The sequence below is a fragment of the Amyelois transitella genome, chromosome 20, assembly GCF_032362555.1.
Source record: "Amyelois transitella isolate CPQ chromosome 20, ilAmyTran1.1, whole genome shotgun sequence".
NCBI lineage: Eukaryota > Metazoa > Arthropoda > Insecta > Lepidoptera > Pyralidae > Amyelois > Amyelois transitella.
In genome coordinates this window covers 7,818,989-7,832,970 of record NC_083523.1, presented here as the reverse complement: position 1 = coordinate 7,832,970, position 13,982 = coordinate 7,818,989, and the positions used below count along the sequence as shown (strand labels likewise).

Sequence of the window (13,982 nt, the reverse complement as noted above, 5' to 3'; positions counted from 1 at the left end):
TAACAATGACAATGTATTATCTCGTCCATATTTCTATTCAAATTCTAAATTGCATTGCAGTTTGTTAGCACTTCTTCTGCACTGACGCTTTCGAAGCAAACTTAGTTTTTTATTGGACGTTAATCAACATTGATTGAGTGAAACCAAAAGATATGAAAATTGTTAAGTGATGTTTTAAATGTCCCATAATAAAGATAAACAAATTTTAAAAAAACTTACAATCATCAAGTTATAATAACTTTGATAACCGATAGGGTTTTTCTATTATTTTCTATAGCAACAAGTTATTTCGATTTGTGCGGTGTCTAATTTCGTAATAAACAAAGGGATTAAAATTTTATAATTGACGATAACATGGATGTATAAATTGATGAAGAAATTGGTTGTTACATTTAATTGTGGTAACGAACGTTTTAAATATGGCGGCCAAATTGTTGTTAGTGCTTATTGCTGCAGGTATCTTTTCTAATTTATTTTAATACAACTAACATAAAAAAGGGGTAACCCTTTTTTGTGTGTGTTTTTATGTGTGGAAGGGCCTTTGTCTGCCCGGCCGAAGACGGTCGGGATATGTAGGGCTTGAACCCACTAAAACCACACCGCCTACCGCTTCGGTACTGGCAGCGTGGGCTACCCTCACTCAAATCGGCGGCCTCGGCTCGGCCGCTCTCCACGGAGCGGTGAGCAGAGTGACCAGTCGGCCTTCAATTCCATCCGCTGGGGGGTAGAATTAAAGCCCCAATTGTAGCAATGATTCTCTTTTTTTCTTAACTGAAGATGTGAAAGTGACAATGTGAATGATTTAAACAATTAAAGTTTAATTTATTCTGTAATAATCTTATCAAAGTTTTTACAGTTAACTATATGACAGCATTTTATCATGGCTCCTCGCAAAGGATTATATGCGAGCCAATGGACTGAAATCCGAGGACGCCGAAAATCGGACCAAGTGGAGAGAGGAAAGTCGGAAGGCAGACCCCGGGCCCCGAAACACTTCTGTGGAGGGTGCAACCTGGAACACGCGGAGATGAGAAAGAGAGAGACGAAAGATTTTTTTTGACGAAATAATTGTCTTTAATTATTTAGTCGTCTTATATAGTCGGGGCATGGAAAAAAAATTTTTTTTTCTAATAGATATTCTACTTATTGTTCACATCCTATTAAAAGCTACACAAGTGAAGAGAGTCAATTCTATGATATCTATTCTTATGAGTGCTGTAACACACAGCCATTAGTAACTGAAAGATCGATTTTTTTTTTATTTGGAGCATAGAAAAAAAAAATACGATCGTATTGACATTGATTCTTTGAAGTCGGTCAAAAATTACCGCTTACTTTTGTACTGTTAGTTTCATAATAAAAAATCTTTTAGCGGCAGTTTCCAACGCATCAGGATCCAGTCGTATAATAGGTGGTTCCGACACGGCCATCGAGAATTACCCAGCAGTAGTCCAAGTGGAGTTCCGTACCATTTTCACCTGGACCCAGCAGTGTGCTGGTAGCATCCTCAACTCAGTTTACATCTTGTCTGCTGCCCATTGCTTCTCAGGAAGGTAAATTTTTATAATCACTCTCTATAGAAGTAGAAATGGATTAATTTCTTTTAGAATAAGAAGAAACAATGTGTCGTGTGAGTCCCGGCACTTTAGAATAGGAACTACTCTATATCTCCACACCATATCCCATGGATGTCGTAAAAGGCGACTAAGGGATATACTAGTGATGGGCTGGCACCCTGTTACTATTTGAATCTCAATTCCATCATTGAGTCAAACAACCAAACGTGGCCTATCAGAATTTTCAAGACTGTTGGCTCTGTCCACCCCGCAAGGAATATAGACGTGATTATATGTATGTGTATGTTAATCTATTCCAGTCTGTACTCGGACCGCGACCGCCGCATCAGAGCTGGCACTGCTAACCGTCACACCGGCGGATCCGTCGTCGAGATCTCACACGCCATCAACCACCCTGACTTCAACAGTAGGAATCTGGACTCTGACATCACCGTCGTCCGCCTGTCTTCCCAGCTGATATTTGGTACCACGATCCAGCAGGCTGTCATCATCGGCAGCGGGTTCGATTTCCCCGGCAACATTCCTGTGACTTACGTCGGCTGGGGTCTCACTTCGGTTTGTATGATGAAATTAAACAAGTAATTGTGCCGTGTGGTTCCCGGCACCAATACAAAAAAGAATAGGACCATTCCATCTCTTTCCCATGGATATCGAAAAAGGCGACTAAGGGATAAGCTTACAAACTTGGGATTCTTTTTTAGGTGATGGGCTAGCAACCTGTCACTATTTGAATCTCGATTCTATCATTAAGCCAAATAGCTGAACGTGGTCATTAAGTCTTTTTAAGACTGTTGGCTCTGTCTACCCCGCAAGTGATATAGACGTGACCATATGTATGTATGTATGTAATTTCGCATAAAATCTACCTCTAATACAGCTAACATTTATACTGAAGAAGCCATCTTTAAAGAGTCGAACATTGGTAAGTTCATAAGTATCATTGTAACGTTTAATGATATTGAAAACTATTTGTCTCTAATAACGAAAAAACATAATTGCCGCATCAGAATCATCATCAAGGTCCCTTATGCCATCAACCACCCGAGCTACAACAGTAGGAATCTAGACTCTCTTATCACAGTCGTCCGCCTGTTTTAATATCATTAATTTTTATTTGTAACTTTACTGTGGCTGTGCATAGGGGCGTGTTGGTCCGTATGGCAAAAGAAGCACGAAAGCAGAATAAATGCAGTGGAAATGAGAGCGTTAAAGAGTATGATGGGTGTGAAATTGAGTGACCGGATAAGGAACAGCGTGATAAGGGAATGTTGTGATGTGAAAGAAGATGTAGTTACAGGAATAGAAAAGGGTATGTTGAGATGGTTCGGTCATGTGGAGAGGATGAATGAAAACAGGTTGACTAAGCAGATATACAATGAGAGTGTGGAGGGAAAGGTCGGAGTGGGAAGACCTAGACGAACGTATCTTGATCAAATTAAGGACGTCCTGGTAAAGGGTCAGGTCAAAAGTACCTTGCATGCATGAAGAGAGTTATGAATGTGGATGAAGCGAAGGAAGTATGCAGAGATCGAGGCAAGTGGAAAGAGGTAGTCTCTGCCTACCCCTCCGAGAAAGAGGCGTGATTTTATGTATGTATGTATGTATGTAACTTTACCTATCAGTAATTTTTTTTGACTATAAATAAAAGGTCAGTTCGAGTAGTCTCCAATATTCAAAGCCAAATAGCTATTGTTGAATTGTCTTTAACGATTTCCTAATCACAGTTATATAACTCTGTTCACAGACAACCGGATCAGCATCCCACGCTGATGTCCTCCAAGAAGTCGAAGTCCAAAGCGTCGACCGGTCATTCTGCGCCCAACGCTACCAATCCTTACAATCTCCTCGAGACATCACTAGCAACATGATCTGCGCAGGAGTCCTCAACGAAGGAGGTCGGGACGCGTGTAAAGACGATGCTGGAGGCCCTCTGTTCTACCAGAATATTCAGATCGGAATCATCTCTTGGGGACAAGGATGTGCTTTACCTGATTTCCCAGGGGTCAGCACTGATGTCGCCTCTTTCACTGATTGGATCATTGCCACGGCTACGTAATTTTGTTTCTGCCTATGAAAAATCATGCCTCCTTCCTGGAGGTGTAGACGGAGACATCATTCCACTTGCCACGATCCCTGCATACTTCTTTCGCTTTATCTACATTCATAACTCTATTGATGCAAACTCGTCGATTTTGGGTACTCTTGAAAGGACGACCCTGATTTGATCAAGGTACCTACGTTCCTCTAGACCTTTGATTTTGTTTATATATTTATTATTTTTATAGCAATAATTTCATTTGGCAGATATCTCATTCTTAAAATACTTAAAATTTTTAAGTTAATAGTGTTAAAAGACCAGTATTACACTTCTAATACGGTCTTATGACATGACAAGCAATATGATCAGCTGAGGTATCCTTGCCCAATATCTTTGACTTTCATTGCACCCGAGGAACCTTAAAGAAATCATTTCTCAAGGTGCATTGTTTATGTAAGTGTACACTACATTATCCGATTTACACTATCTGGATTATGGTCATTATTACTTGAATATCTATAGGTATATGTATTTTACATAAAAATAAACATTTTTCATACGTCATAACTTGTTTTCTTTTTATTTTTTTCTAGTATAATAATAAAAAATGTAAATCAGCTATCATCGTCTGAAGAGTATCCAAGTATTTTTTGTTTCGAATTAATGTAAATAATTCGTTTTATAACTGTTTCTGAAAAAGAAGTGGAAATAAACTCTAAGGAAGTTTCTTAAGTAGAGCATATAAAAAGACCACGAGATATTGTGTATACCACTTTATTGCACCACCAACTTAAAGTTTTTCTGTTTGGTCAGCTGGTTGAATGGTGGAGAATACTAAGCGGTATTAAGTCTACCCTTTGAACATATTTTTTGTGCAATAAAGTTTTTAATAAATAGTTTTCTGTGGCAGCAGAAATAGAACAAAAAAATAAAAGCCCTAATAATTATCTATACATATAATAAATCTGTAGAAGGGTCAATTCTGTACATTGAAAACATTGAAAAAATAAATAGCAGGGGGTGTTACTGGATCGATACCAAACCCAAATATGTGATTAAATTTTTTTTTGTCTGTCTGTATGTTCAGGCATCACGAGAAAACTAACGGTTCGATTTCGATGAAACTTGGTATAATTATACCTTATTATCCTGGGCATAAAATAGGATACTTTTTATCCTGGAAAAATACAAAAGAAATCTTAATTTTTCAGTTTTATCCATAGACGTCTGTAGAATCGCGAACACACGTTGCGTTACCCGCAGTAGATTCAGCGCCGTTTCTCAACAATTTTCCATTTCAATTTAAGAGAATCCTGTAGCTTTGTGTTACGCCATGACAATAAATAAGGCTCAAGTTCAGACCCTAGGAGTTGCTGGCGTAGATCTTACCGCGAGTTGTTTTTCACACGGGCAACTTAACATAGCTCTTTCCTGTGTGAGCAGTTTAAGAAATCTTCATGTTCATATTCCGGACAAGCTCACTTACAATGTTGTATATGCTGAAGCTCTCAATTAACTTTCTGTCGCATTGTCACGATCACTTTTTTATTTTTGCAAACTATTCATCACTGTCGGTAATTTACTGCTACATGCTACTTATCAAGGTCGGAATTACTATGAAATAAATACTTACTACAGATCGCGAGCTCACACACAGCTCACAACAGCAGTAGCGCAATCGAGGGATCTCCTTAATTATTGTAGGCCTAGCCGTATTTGGGTCTAATAGATATTTATAAGATGTCATTGTCAGAGATATTCAAAATAGAGAAATAAACCATCCACGCGAAGACCGACATCCGCGCAGACGGAGTCGCGGACGAAAGCAAGTAACAAAATATATGTCCAAAAAATGTGTCACAGAGAGGTACCAACACATATTGCCGAATTATTAATTTGCATTTCCATTCTTAACATAAATAATTACATTATAAAAAAAGAGGTACAAAACAGTTTCGTAGCAGATTAAGATTCTTGATCAAATGCGAAAATCAGTAATTTACGTTCGGGGCAATGTAAGTACTTGCTCTAGGTTAAAATATCATTGACGAATTACTACAAATAATTCTGTTATTCCCAAGAGAATGTTTCAACGATAATGTCGTCATGGTATAGAGGGCCACCAGAATCATTCAGAATATAGTGATTGCCGACGCAACATCTGATATCAACAATATCAGAGACAACCTAGGTAAATTTCGTAGTAAGAAGCTGCAAAATTAATGACTGATCCGGAATCCAATAAAAGGGGAATATAATACCTGAAGATCGTATAATTAATCTTAGGAAAGCAATAAATAATTTCGCTCTCGGCAATTTCGTCGATCGAGATGTTGTAAGGAGCATTATCGGGTAGGAGTCAGTATCGCATTGACGGCCCAAAAAGACCAACGATGTTAAGACATAGGTTGATTAATACTGGCACACGTTATGACGATCATGTAAGCTACCGACCCTAACTGAGACACAGCATCGCAAAAAATAATGGGAAAGTCAATTTAAAAAAATCAATATTATTAAAAAATAACTATGCCAGGAGTGAATAAACCAAAATATGGAATACTTTTTATAAAGACATCATATCCATAAACGCAATAATATAGGTAGCTGCCATACAAATAATTTTACGACGCGAACAAGATACTAACATGTGACGTCACACTGGAGTAACGTTTTGTAAGAGGCGTTTTGTACGAGTCCAAATAATTTGTTATATTCCTTCGCATATCTCAGGTAGATTATTGTTTATTGATGCCATTATTTAACCAATGTTTTTGTTGTTGTGAAACTAAATTAACACGAAAAAAAATGTCATCATATTATCCAGAATTAAATAAAAGGCAAACATAACTGAAAACCATATAATTAATTTAAAAAAAAATCAACATTTAATTTAGCTCTCTGCAATTTGGACGATCCAATTGGTGTAAGGGGCAACAGCGGTGCTGACTCCAGGGAAGGTGTCATTGGCGCATTGGTGTCCCCAGGAGACGATGCCAACAAGGATGTTATCGTAGTACAGGGGACCACCAGAGTCTCCCTGGCAGGCGTCACGACCACCGACGTCGAGGATGCCGGCGCAGATCATGTTGGTGGTGACGACGTGGTTGGGAAGGGCGAGGTAACGTTGGCGGCAAAGCTCGTTGTTAACAGTGTAGATGGTCACGTCTTGGAGCTGACTGGAAGCGGGTCCTTGCCACTGGAAAATAATATATATATATATATATATATTTTAAATAGTTGAATTTGATATAAAATTGTTATGTTATAACATATAATCACGTTTATACGGGAGAGACAGAGCCAACAGACTGACTGTCCGTTCTAGGGAAAACTCCCGAGAAATATTTAATTTCTATAGTTATAATTAGAAAAAAAAGGGACTAAGGGATAGGTTTACAAATTTGGGATTCTTTTTTAGGCGATGGTCTAGCAACCTGTCACTATTTGAATCTCAATTCTATCTTTAAGCCAAATAGCTGAACGTGGCCATTCAGTCTTTTCAAGACTGTTGGCTCTGTCTACTCCGCAAGGGATATAGACGTGACCATATGTATGTATTGTTAGAATATTCTTTATTTTGAATTTTGTTTGCAGGTTTTTGTTTCTCCTTCTTTGCTTGTCGATTTAATTTCCTTCCACTTTGAGAATCCATACTTGAATAAATTTTTGGTAGGGGTCTGAGGCTTTAAGTTTTGTTTGGAGTTGGAATATCATAGGCTTTCAGATCTATCGTCGTAGTGTTAGGTTCGTTCACATGCTCCTGCGCTACCGGGCTCACCTGTCGTTGAGATGTCTGCTCTATACGAAACTTTCTTCAAACAGTCATGATACTTACCGAGGTCGCGCCCCATCCAGCATGAACCACAGGCAGATTATCAGGTAGGACTGTATCTTGAGCGACAATTGTGGCTTGTTGGACTACGGGGCTGTAGACCAAGGGCTCGCTTAGTCTGACGACGGCGACGTCACCATCCACGGCATGATACTTACAGAGGTCGCGCCCCATCCAGCATGAACCACAGGCAGATTATCGGGGAGTACTGTATCTTGAGCGACAATTGTGGCTTGTTGGACCACGGGGCTGTAGACCAGGGGCTCGCTCAGTCTGACGACGGCGACGTCACCATCCATGGCATGATACTTACAGAGGTCGCGCCCCATCCAGCATGAACCACAGGCAGATTATCGGGGAGTACTGTATCTTGAGCGACAATTGTGGCTTGTTGGACCACGGGGCTGTAGACCAGGGGCTCGCTCAGTCTGACGACGGCGACGGCACCGTCCATGGCATGATACTTACAGAGGTCGCGCCCCATCCAGCATGAACCACAGGCAGATTATCGGGGAGGACTGTATCTTGAGCGACAATTGTGGCTTGATGGACTACGGGGCTGTAGACCAGGGTCTCGCTCAGTCTGACGACGGCGACGTCACCATCCATGGCAAGATACTTACAGAGGTCGCGCCCCATCCAGCATGAACCACAGGCAGATTATCGGGGAGTTCTGTATCTTGAGCGACAATTGTGGCTTGTTGGACCACGGGGCTGTAGACCAGGGGCTCGCTCAGTCTGACGACGGCGACGTCACCATCCATGGCAAGATACTTACAGAGGTCGCGCCCCATCCAGCATGAACCACAGGCAGATTATCGGGGAGGACTGTATCTTGAGCGACAATTGTGGCTTGTTGGACCACGGGGCTGTAGACCAGGGGCTCGCTTAGTCTGACGACGGCGACGTCACCGTCCATGGCATTAAGACCATAGGTAGGGTGATTGAATTCACGTTCGACCAGGGCGAGGATTCCACCGGTGTTGCGGAAGGTGGCTCCGGCGCGGATACGACGACGTGAAGGCTCGTACAGGCTGGAATATAGTACAAAATAATGTTTTATATATTATCTTCTTTACGCAAATACAGTATAAAGATTAAAAAGAAATGTTATTATGATTCTGAATATTGCCCAAGAAACATATCATCTTCTTACGCCCAGCAGATTTTTCAGTTTTTTTTTTTTTATAAATATATACGGGACAAATTTTACACTATTTTTTAACAAAAATTCTTCAGATTAATTTAGCCTCAAAGTAAGTTCTGAACTTGTGTTACCAGACGCTAACTCATCGATACTATGTTTTATATAAATATACATAGATAAATTTCCATGACCCATAGATTCTAACCCGGGGCATATCGTGTCACAGTCAAGCCCACTACCGCTGCGCCACAAAGAGTGTGAAGATGTTCTTTGACCATCACTTAGTTACGCAATAAGAAAATTGATTGATTGATACATACATACTTATAATCACGTCTTTATCCCTTGCGGGATAGACAGAGCCAACAGTCTTGAAAATACTGATAGGCCACGTTCAGCTGATTGGCTTACTGATAGAATTGAGATTCATATAAAGTGACAGGTTGCTAGCCCGTCGCCTAAAAGAAGAATCTCAAGTTTATAAGTCTATCCATTAGTCGCCTTTTACGACATCTATGGGAAAGACTTGTAGTGGTCCTTTCTTCTTTTTTCTATTGGTGCCGGGAACCACACGGCACCGATAAAAAAAAGATAAGATAAGATCGGTTGATCATGATCTAAGAACTGATTTATACTTACAATCCCTCGAAACAGTGGGCAGCAGATAATACATTCCTGGAGTTGAGGATGTTGGCGGCACACGACTGGCTCCAGGTGCCAGTGAACACCCCCAGGAACTCCACTTGGACCAGGGAAGTGTAGTATTCGATAGTGGTCAACTCTCCGCCAACGATCCTGTTTGAAGCTGCTTTATTGCAGGCTACAGCTGTAAAAATCAATCGAGGGCAAGGCTGATAAATAAATATATACGGGACAAATTACACAGATTGAGTTAGCCTCGAAGTAAGTTCGTAACTTGTGTTACGAGATACTAACTCAACGGTACTATATTTTAAAATAAATACTTAGATAGATAAACATCCAAGACCCAGACCAATCAGAGAAAGTTCGTTTCTCATCATGCCCTGACCGGGTTTCGAACCCGGGACCTCCGGTGTCACAGACAAGCGTATTACCGCTGTGCCACAGAGGCCGTTAGAAATAAACTTGGGATTGACGTATTCAACTGACGTATTTTTGAAATGCAATAAAGATTTTGAATTAAAATGAACAAATTTCCTTGAATTTAAAGATCTTTTAAATCTTTGTGTGAAAATTCAATTTAGAGTCTGGAGAAGGACACAGGTTACTTATAGTATTACCCGGTAAAAACTATGGCTATACATTACATACATACATACATATGGTCACGTCTACATAGACGTCCCCGCAAGGGACATCCCTTGCGGGGTAGACAGAGCCAACAGTCTTGAAAAGACTGAATGACCACGTTCAGCTATTTGGCTTAATGATAGAATTGAGATTCAAATAGTGACAGGTTGCTAGCCCATCGCCTAAAAAAGAATACCAAGTTTGTAAGCCTATCCCTTAGTCGCCTTTTACGACATCCATGGGAAAGAAATGGCCACTCCATTTCCATTTCACATCCTATTCTTTTTTGTATTGGTGCCGGGAACCACACGGCATTGCTTTCATTGCGAAAAACCTGTATTCTATTGTACGTGGCGATGAATTCGCGCGTGTAGGTGTCGCTAAATTTGCGCGGGCGCAGCTGCGGCTAAAAGCTAGTCGCCTACAATTATTCCTTCCAAATAACCAGTGGATTATCACGTAGACTTTCGGATTCCATACCGCCAAAGAATTGTTATCCTTATCAGAAACAATAAAATAATTTACAGTCAGTATGTCAGTTGGTTATCTTAAAATTATAGTACTTACTGTTTGATTGTTGATTAAAATAGAACAATGTTTTTTTATTACTTAACCGTGCCGTGTGGTTCCCGGCACCAATAAAAAAAAAAAAAAAAAAAAAAAGAATAGGACCACTCCATCTCTTTCCCATGGATGTCGTAAAAGGCGACTAAGGGATAGGCTTACAAACATTGGATTCTTTTTTAGGCGACAGGCTAGCAACCTGTCACTATTTGAATCTCAATTCTATCATTAAGCCAAATAGCTGAACGTGGCCTTTCAGTCTATTCAAGACTGTTGGCTCTGTCTACCCCGTAAGGGATATAGACGTGATGATATGTATGTATGTATGTATGTATAAAAAAAAAGGAAAAATTCTTCATTTTGACTTTCTTTATGTAAATTTTTGTACAAGTCTAAGATTTTAGACGATTTTAAAAATCAATATTTAAAACTCTGTTTTCCAAACTAGGTGTAGTGGCCCTGTACTTTGGAATACAGGGTTCGAATCCCGGCTAGGGCATGAAGTTTTTCTGATTAGTCTAGGCCTGTTTATCGATATAAGTATTTATCATAAAATATAGTATCGTTGAGTTAGTATTTCGTGACACAAGTTTCGAACTTACTTCGAGGCTAACTCAATCTGTGTAATAATTAAAAAAAGTAAAATTTATTTATACTCCCAATATAAAGTATATTGGGAGTATAAATAAATTTTACTTTTTAGAATATTGTACAAACAGAGAGAGTCAACGAACGGAAATAGAAACAAAAATTTGAGTGGAAACCAGTGTTTGATCAAATTTTACTGTTTAAGTCCATATACGACTTATATCCACATGAAATACAAACTACCTCTTTATCCCTCTTGAGGTAGACAGAGCCAAGAGTCTTGAATCAGTGGACAATTTACAGAGGCAAACTATTACTGTGATTATGGTGCAATCGAAGGTAGGTAATCCCTTTATTTGAGCAATTTATTCTAATAATCACGTCTATATCCCTTGCTGGGTAGATAGAGCCAACAGTCTTGAACAGACTGGAAGACCAGGTTAATCCGTATGGCTATGATGTATTTGAAATTCAACTAGTGACAGGTTGCTTACACATCGCCTACAAGAGGAATGCAAGCTTAAAAGCACATCCCTTAGTTGCCTTTTACGAGATCCATGGGAAAGTTATGAAGCGGTCTTATCCTGAAGTGCCGAGAACCACACGGCACCTTAATTGAGTGATATGACGTTAACAGTGAAGACGTTAAGATGACTTTGATGATAGTAATTTTGGATCACACTGACGCAGGTAACATCACACTGACCAAAACGTCATGAGTTTTCGCTTAAAGACTTTTTCAACCACAGCTAAATTTAAATACAACTGTGCAATTACGAATACTAAAGTTCTTTGGTCACATTTCTCGAAATGAGAACTCGATGGAGAGACTGGTAATTCAGGGCCAGGTGGAAGGCAAGAGAACACACGGCCGATCACCAACTCGCTGGACTGACCTGATCAAAAAAGCTACTGAGTCTACCATGGTCCAGCGTACTCGCAACGTCTGTAACCGGCAGAAATGGAAGCGAATCACTGAGAGAACTCTCGGGAAAGAATACGACCCGCCGAACACCTCCCCATGTACCTCGTTTGCGCAACCACGACCACTCTGACGAGAGTGTTCGACTAAGAAGAAGAAGAAATTTAAATAACAATGGTAAAGGTGATATGAATTGTATTCCGATTATCACAATGGCTAATAAACTTCTAAACTTCAAACTAACTAACTTTCAAAACTTCTCTTCTTCTTCTAAAACGTGGCCGAAGGGCAATCAGTTACTCTTTGGATGTCAATTCCATCATTAAGCCATGCAGCTCTCTCTAATTGTATGTAGGTATGTGCTGAATTAACATCGTACTTCCAGGACTTGTGACGGTTTGTGACCCCGAAAATCGTCTGAATTAAGGAATACATACATACAAATGGTCACGTCTATATCTTGTGGGCTAGACAGAGCCAACAGTCTTGAAAAGACTGAATGGCCACGTTCAGCTATTTGACTTAAGGATAGAATTGAGATTCAAATAGTGATAGGTTGCTAGCCCATCGCCTAAAAAAGAATCCCAAGTTTGTAAGCCTATCCCTTAGTCGCCTTACGACATCCATGGGAAAGAGATGGAGTGGTCCTATTCTTTTTTGTATTGGTGCCGGGAACCACACGGCACGGCAATAAAGGAATTGCGTAAGAAATTCTACATACCCGCAAGCAGTATAACAGTGAAACCCAAGATCCGCGCCATTTCGGTGACTGACTGACTATCGACCGGACAATTATCGATATAGTCGATAACGTGGCCTTTTATTCGGTCATTTACAACCGTATATGTTTATCTCACGTTATCTTTACGATCAATTTCCTACCGTTTAGTAATTTGCTTATAAATCAGGTGTGTTTTTTTTTTTAAAAATTCGTATGTGTAATAAGAAAGAAATTTTTGGACGTTAAACTGAGAATGTACAAAAATGGACATTGATTACGTAATCATTTGTTTGTGTTCTCTCTCTCTCTCTGCAAAAGTTGCTTATATGGAGGTCAGACGTAATTAAGTCGCTTCATCGTGTAAGAATTTAATTTTGTTTCAGTTTAAAACTTCAGTTTCAGTATGCAAACTACAGCAAACATTAAGTTTCGTTTAACTAATAATCAGATATAATGATTTCGTCAATAAAAATATATTTAGCCATTTCTACGTAACTGCAGGTTGTATAAAATATCTAAATTATATGTGCACGAGGTAATAAAATGATCGCTGGTGGTATTAATTTACAATACCTATCAAATTAACTAATAAATAATAATAACTATAGAAGTAGTATGAATATGTTTAAAAAAATAGCGTTATAGGTGTAAAAAATGAGTTTACATACGGAATTAGAAATGTCATTGTATATTGTACATTGAGATGCGTATTAGAAGAAGTTTTATGTAACAGTATTATGGCATAATAAAAAAATGCACAAACACTATCAGGAAGAGTATGAAAAAACATAATTTGGTGAATAAAGTTCGACTAAGCATAAATATTTTTCATGTGCCATGAAACAAATCCGCCTGTTTAATAATAATGTGATCAAAGACTCAAATTTCTTATACTTTACAATGGTAACAAGACAATTAAGTTGATATCGTGTTTTTCTAGAATTTTAAATCATAACCAGGAATCAAAGGTTATGTGGGTGTATTACGCTATTACATATACTTACTTATGTTTTATTCATAGTTCCCTATAGGTAAAATATATATTAAAGTAGCCAGAAAGTAGGCTAGATTATTTTATATTTTAGCAATACTAATTTTTGTAGGCTTATAAGATTATCTTAATCCATTCATAAATATGGGGAATCTAGTGGGAAATCCGCTTTTATTTAATACGTATCTGTTTTTATCGATTTGATGTAATGGACATACAATATAAAGGAGATAACAGAGATGGTACAGGTGACGTTTTGTGACGATCACAAAATTTTTGAGTTAAATTACAAAAATATGTTATTAACAAAGTTTTTTTTTTTGTAAA

At 38.9% G+C, this 13,982-nt stretch overlaps 2 protein-coding genes across 2 annotated transcripts; one reads left to right on the top strand and one right to left on the bottom strand.

Moving 5' to 3' along the window:
* The first annotated feature begins 297 nt into the window (after nucleotides 1–297).
* Nucleotides 298–4,182, top strand: LOC106131486 (trypsin, alkaline C). The gene is made up of 4 exons (XM_013330599.2): nucleotides 298–456; nucleotides 1,373–1,553; nucleotides 1,877–2,132; nucleotides 3,322–4,182. The coding sequence occupies exons 1-4, from the start codon at nucleotides 420–422 to the stop codon at nucleotides 3,631–3,633; spliced, it is 786 nt and encodes a 261-aa protein (XP_013186053.1). The 5' UTR covers nucleotides 298–419; the 3' UTR covers nucleotides 3,634–4,182.
* Nucleotides 4,183–6,494: 2,312 nt separating this feature from the next.
* On the bottom strand, nucleotides 6,495–12,820 carry LOC106131651 (trypsin, alkaline C). The gene is made up of 4 exons (XM_013330815.2): nucleotides 12,665–12,820; nucleotides 9,237–9,423; nucleotides 8,229–8,484; nucleotides 6,495–6,814 (listed from the first exon to the last, which is right to left on the bottom strand). Exons 1-4 carry the CDS (start codon nucleotides 12,702–12,704, stop codon nucleotides 6,509–6,511), a joined length of 789 nt encoding a protein of 262 aa, XP_013186269.1. The 5' UTR covers nucleotides 12,705–12,820; the 3' UTR covers nucleotides 6,495–6,508.
* Between the last annotated feature and the right edge of the window lie 1,162 nt (nucleotides 12,821–13,982).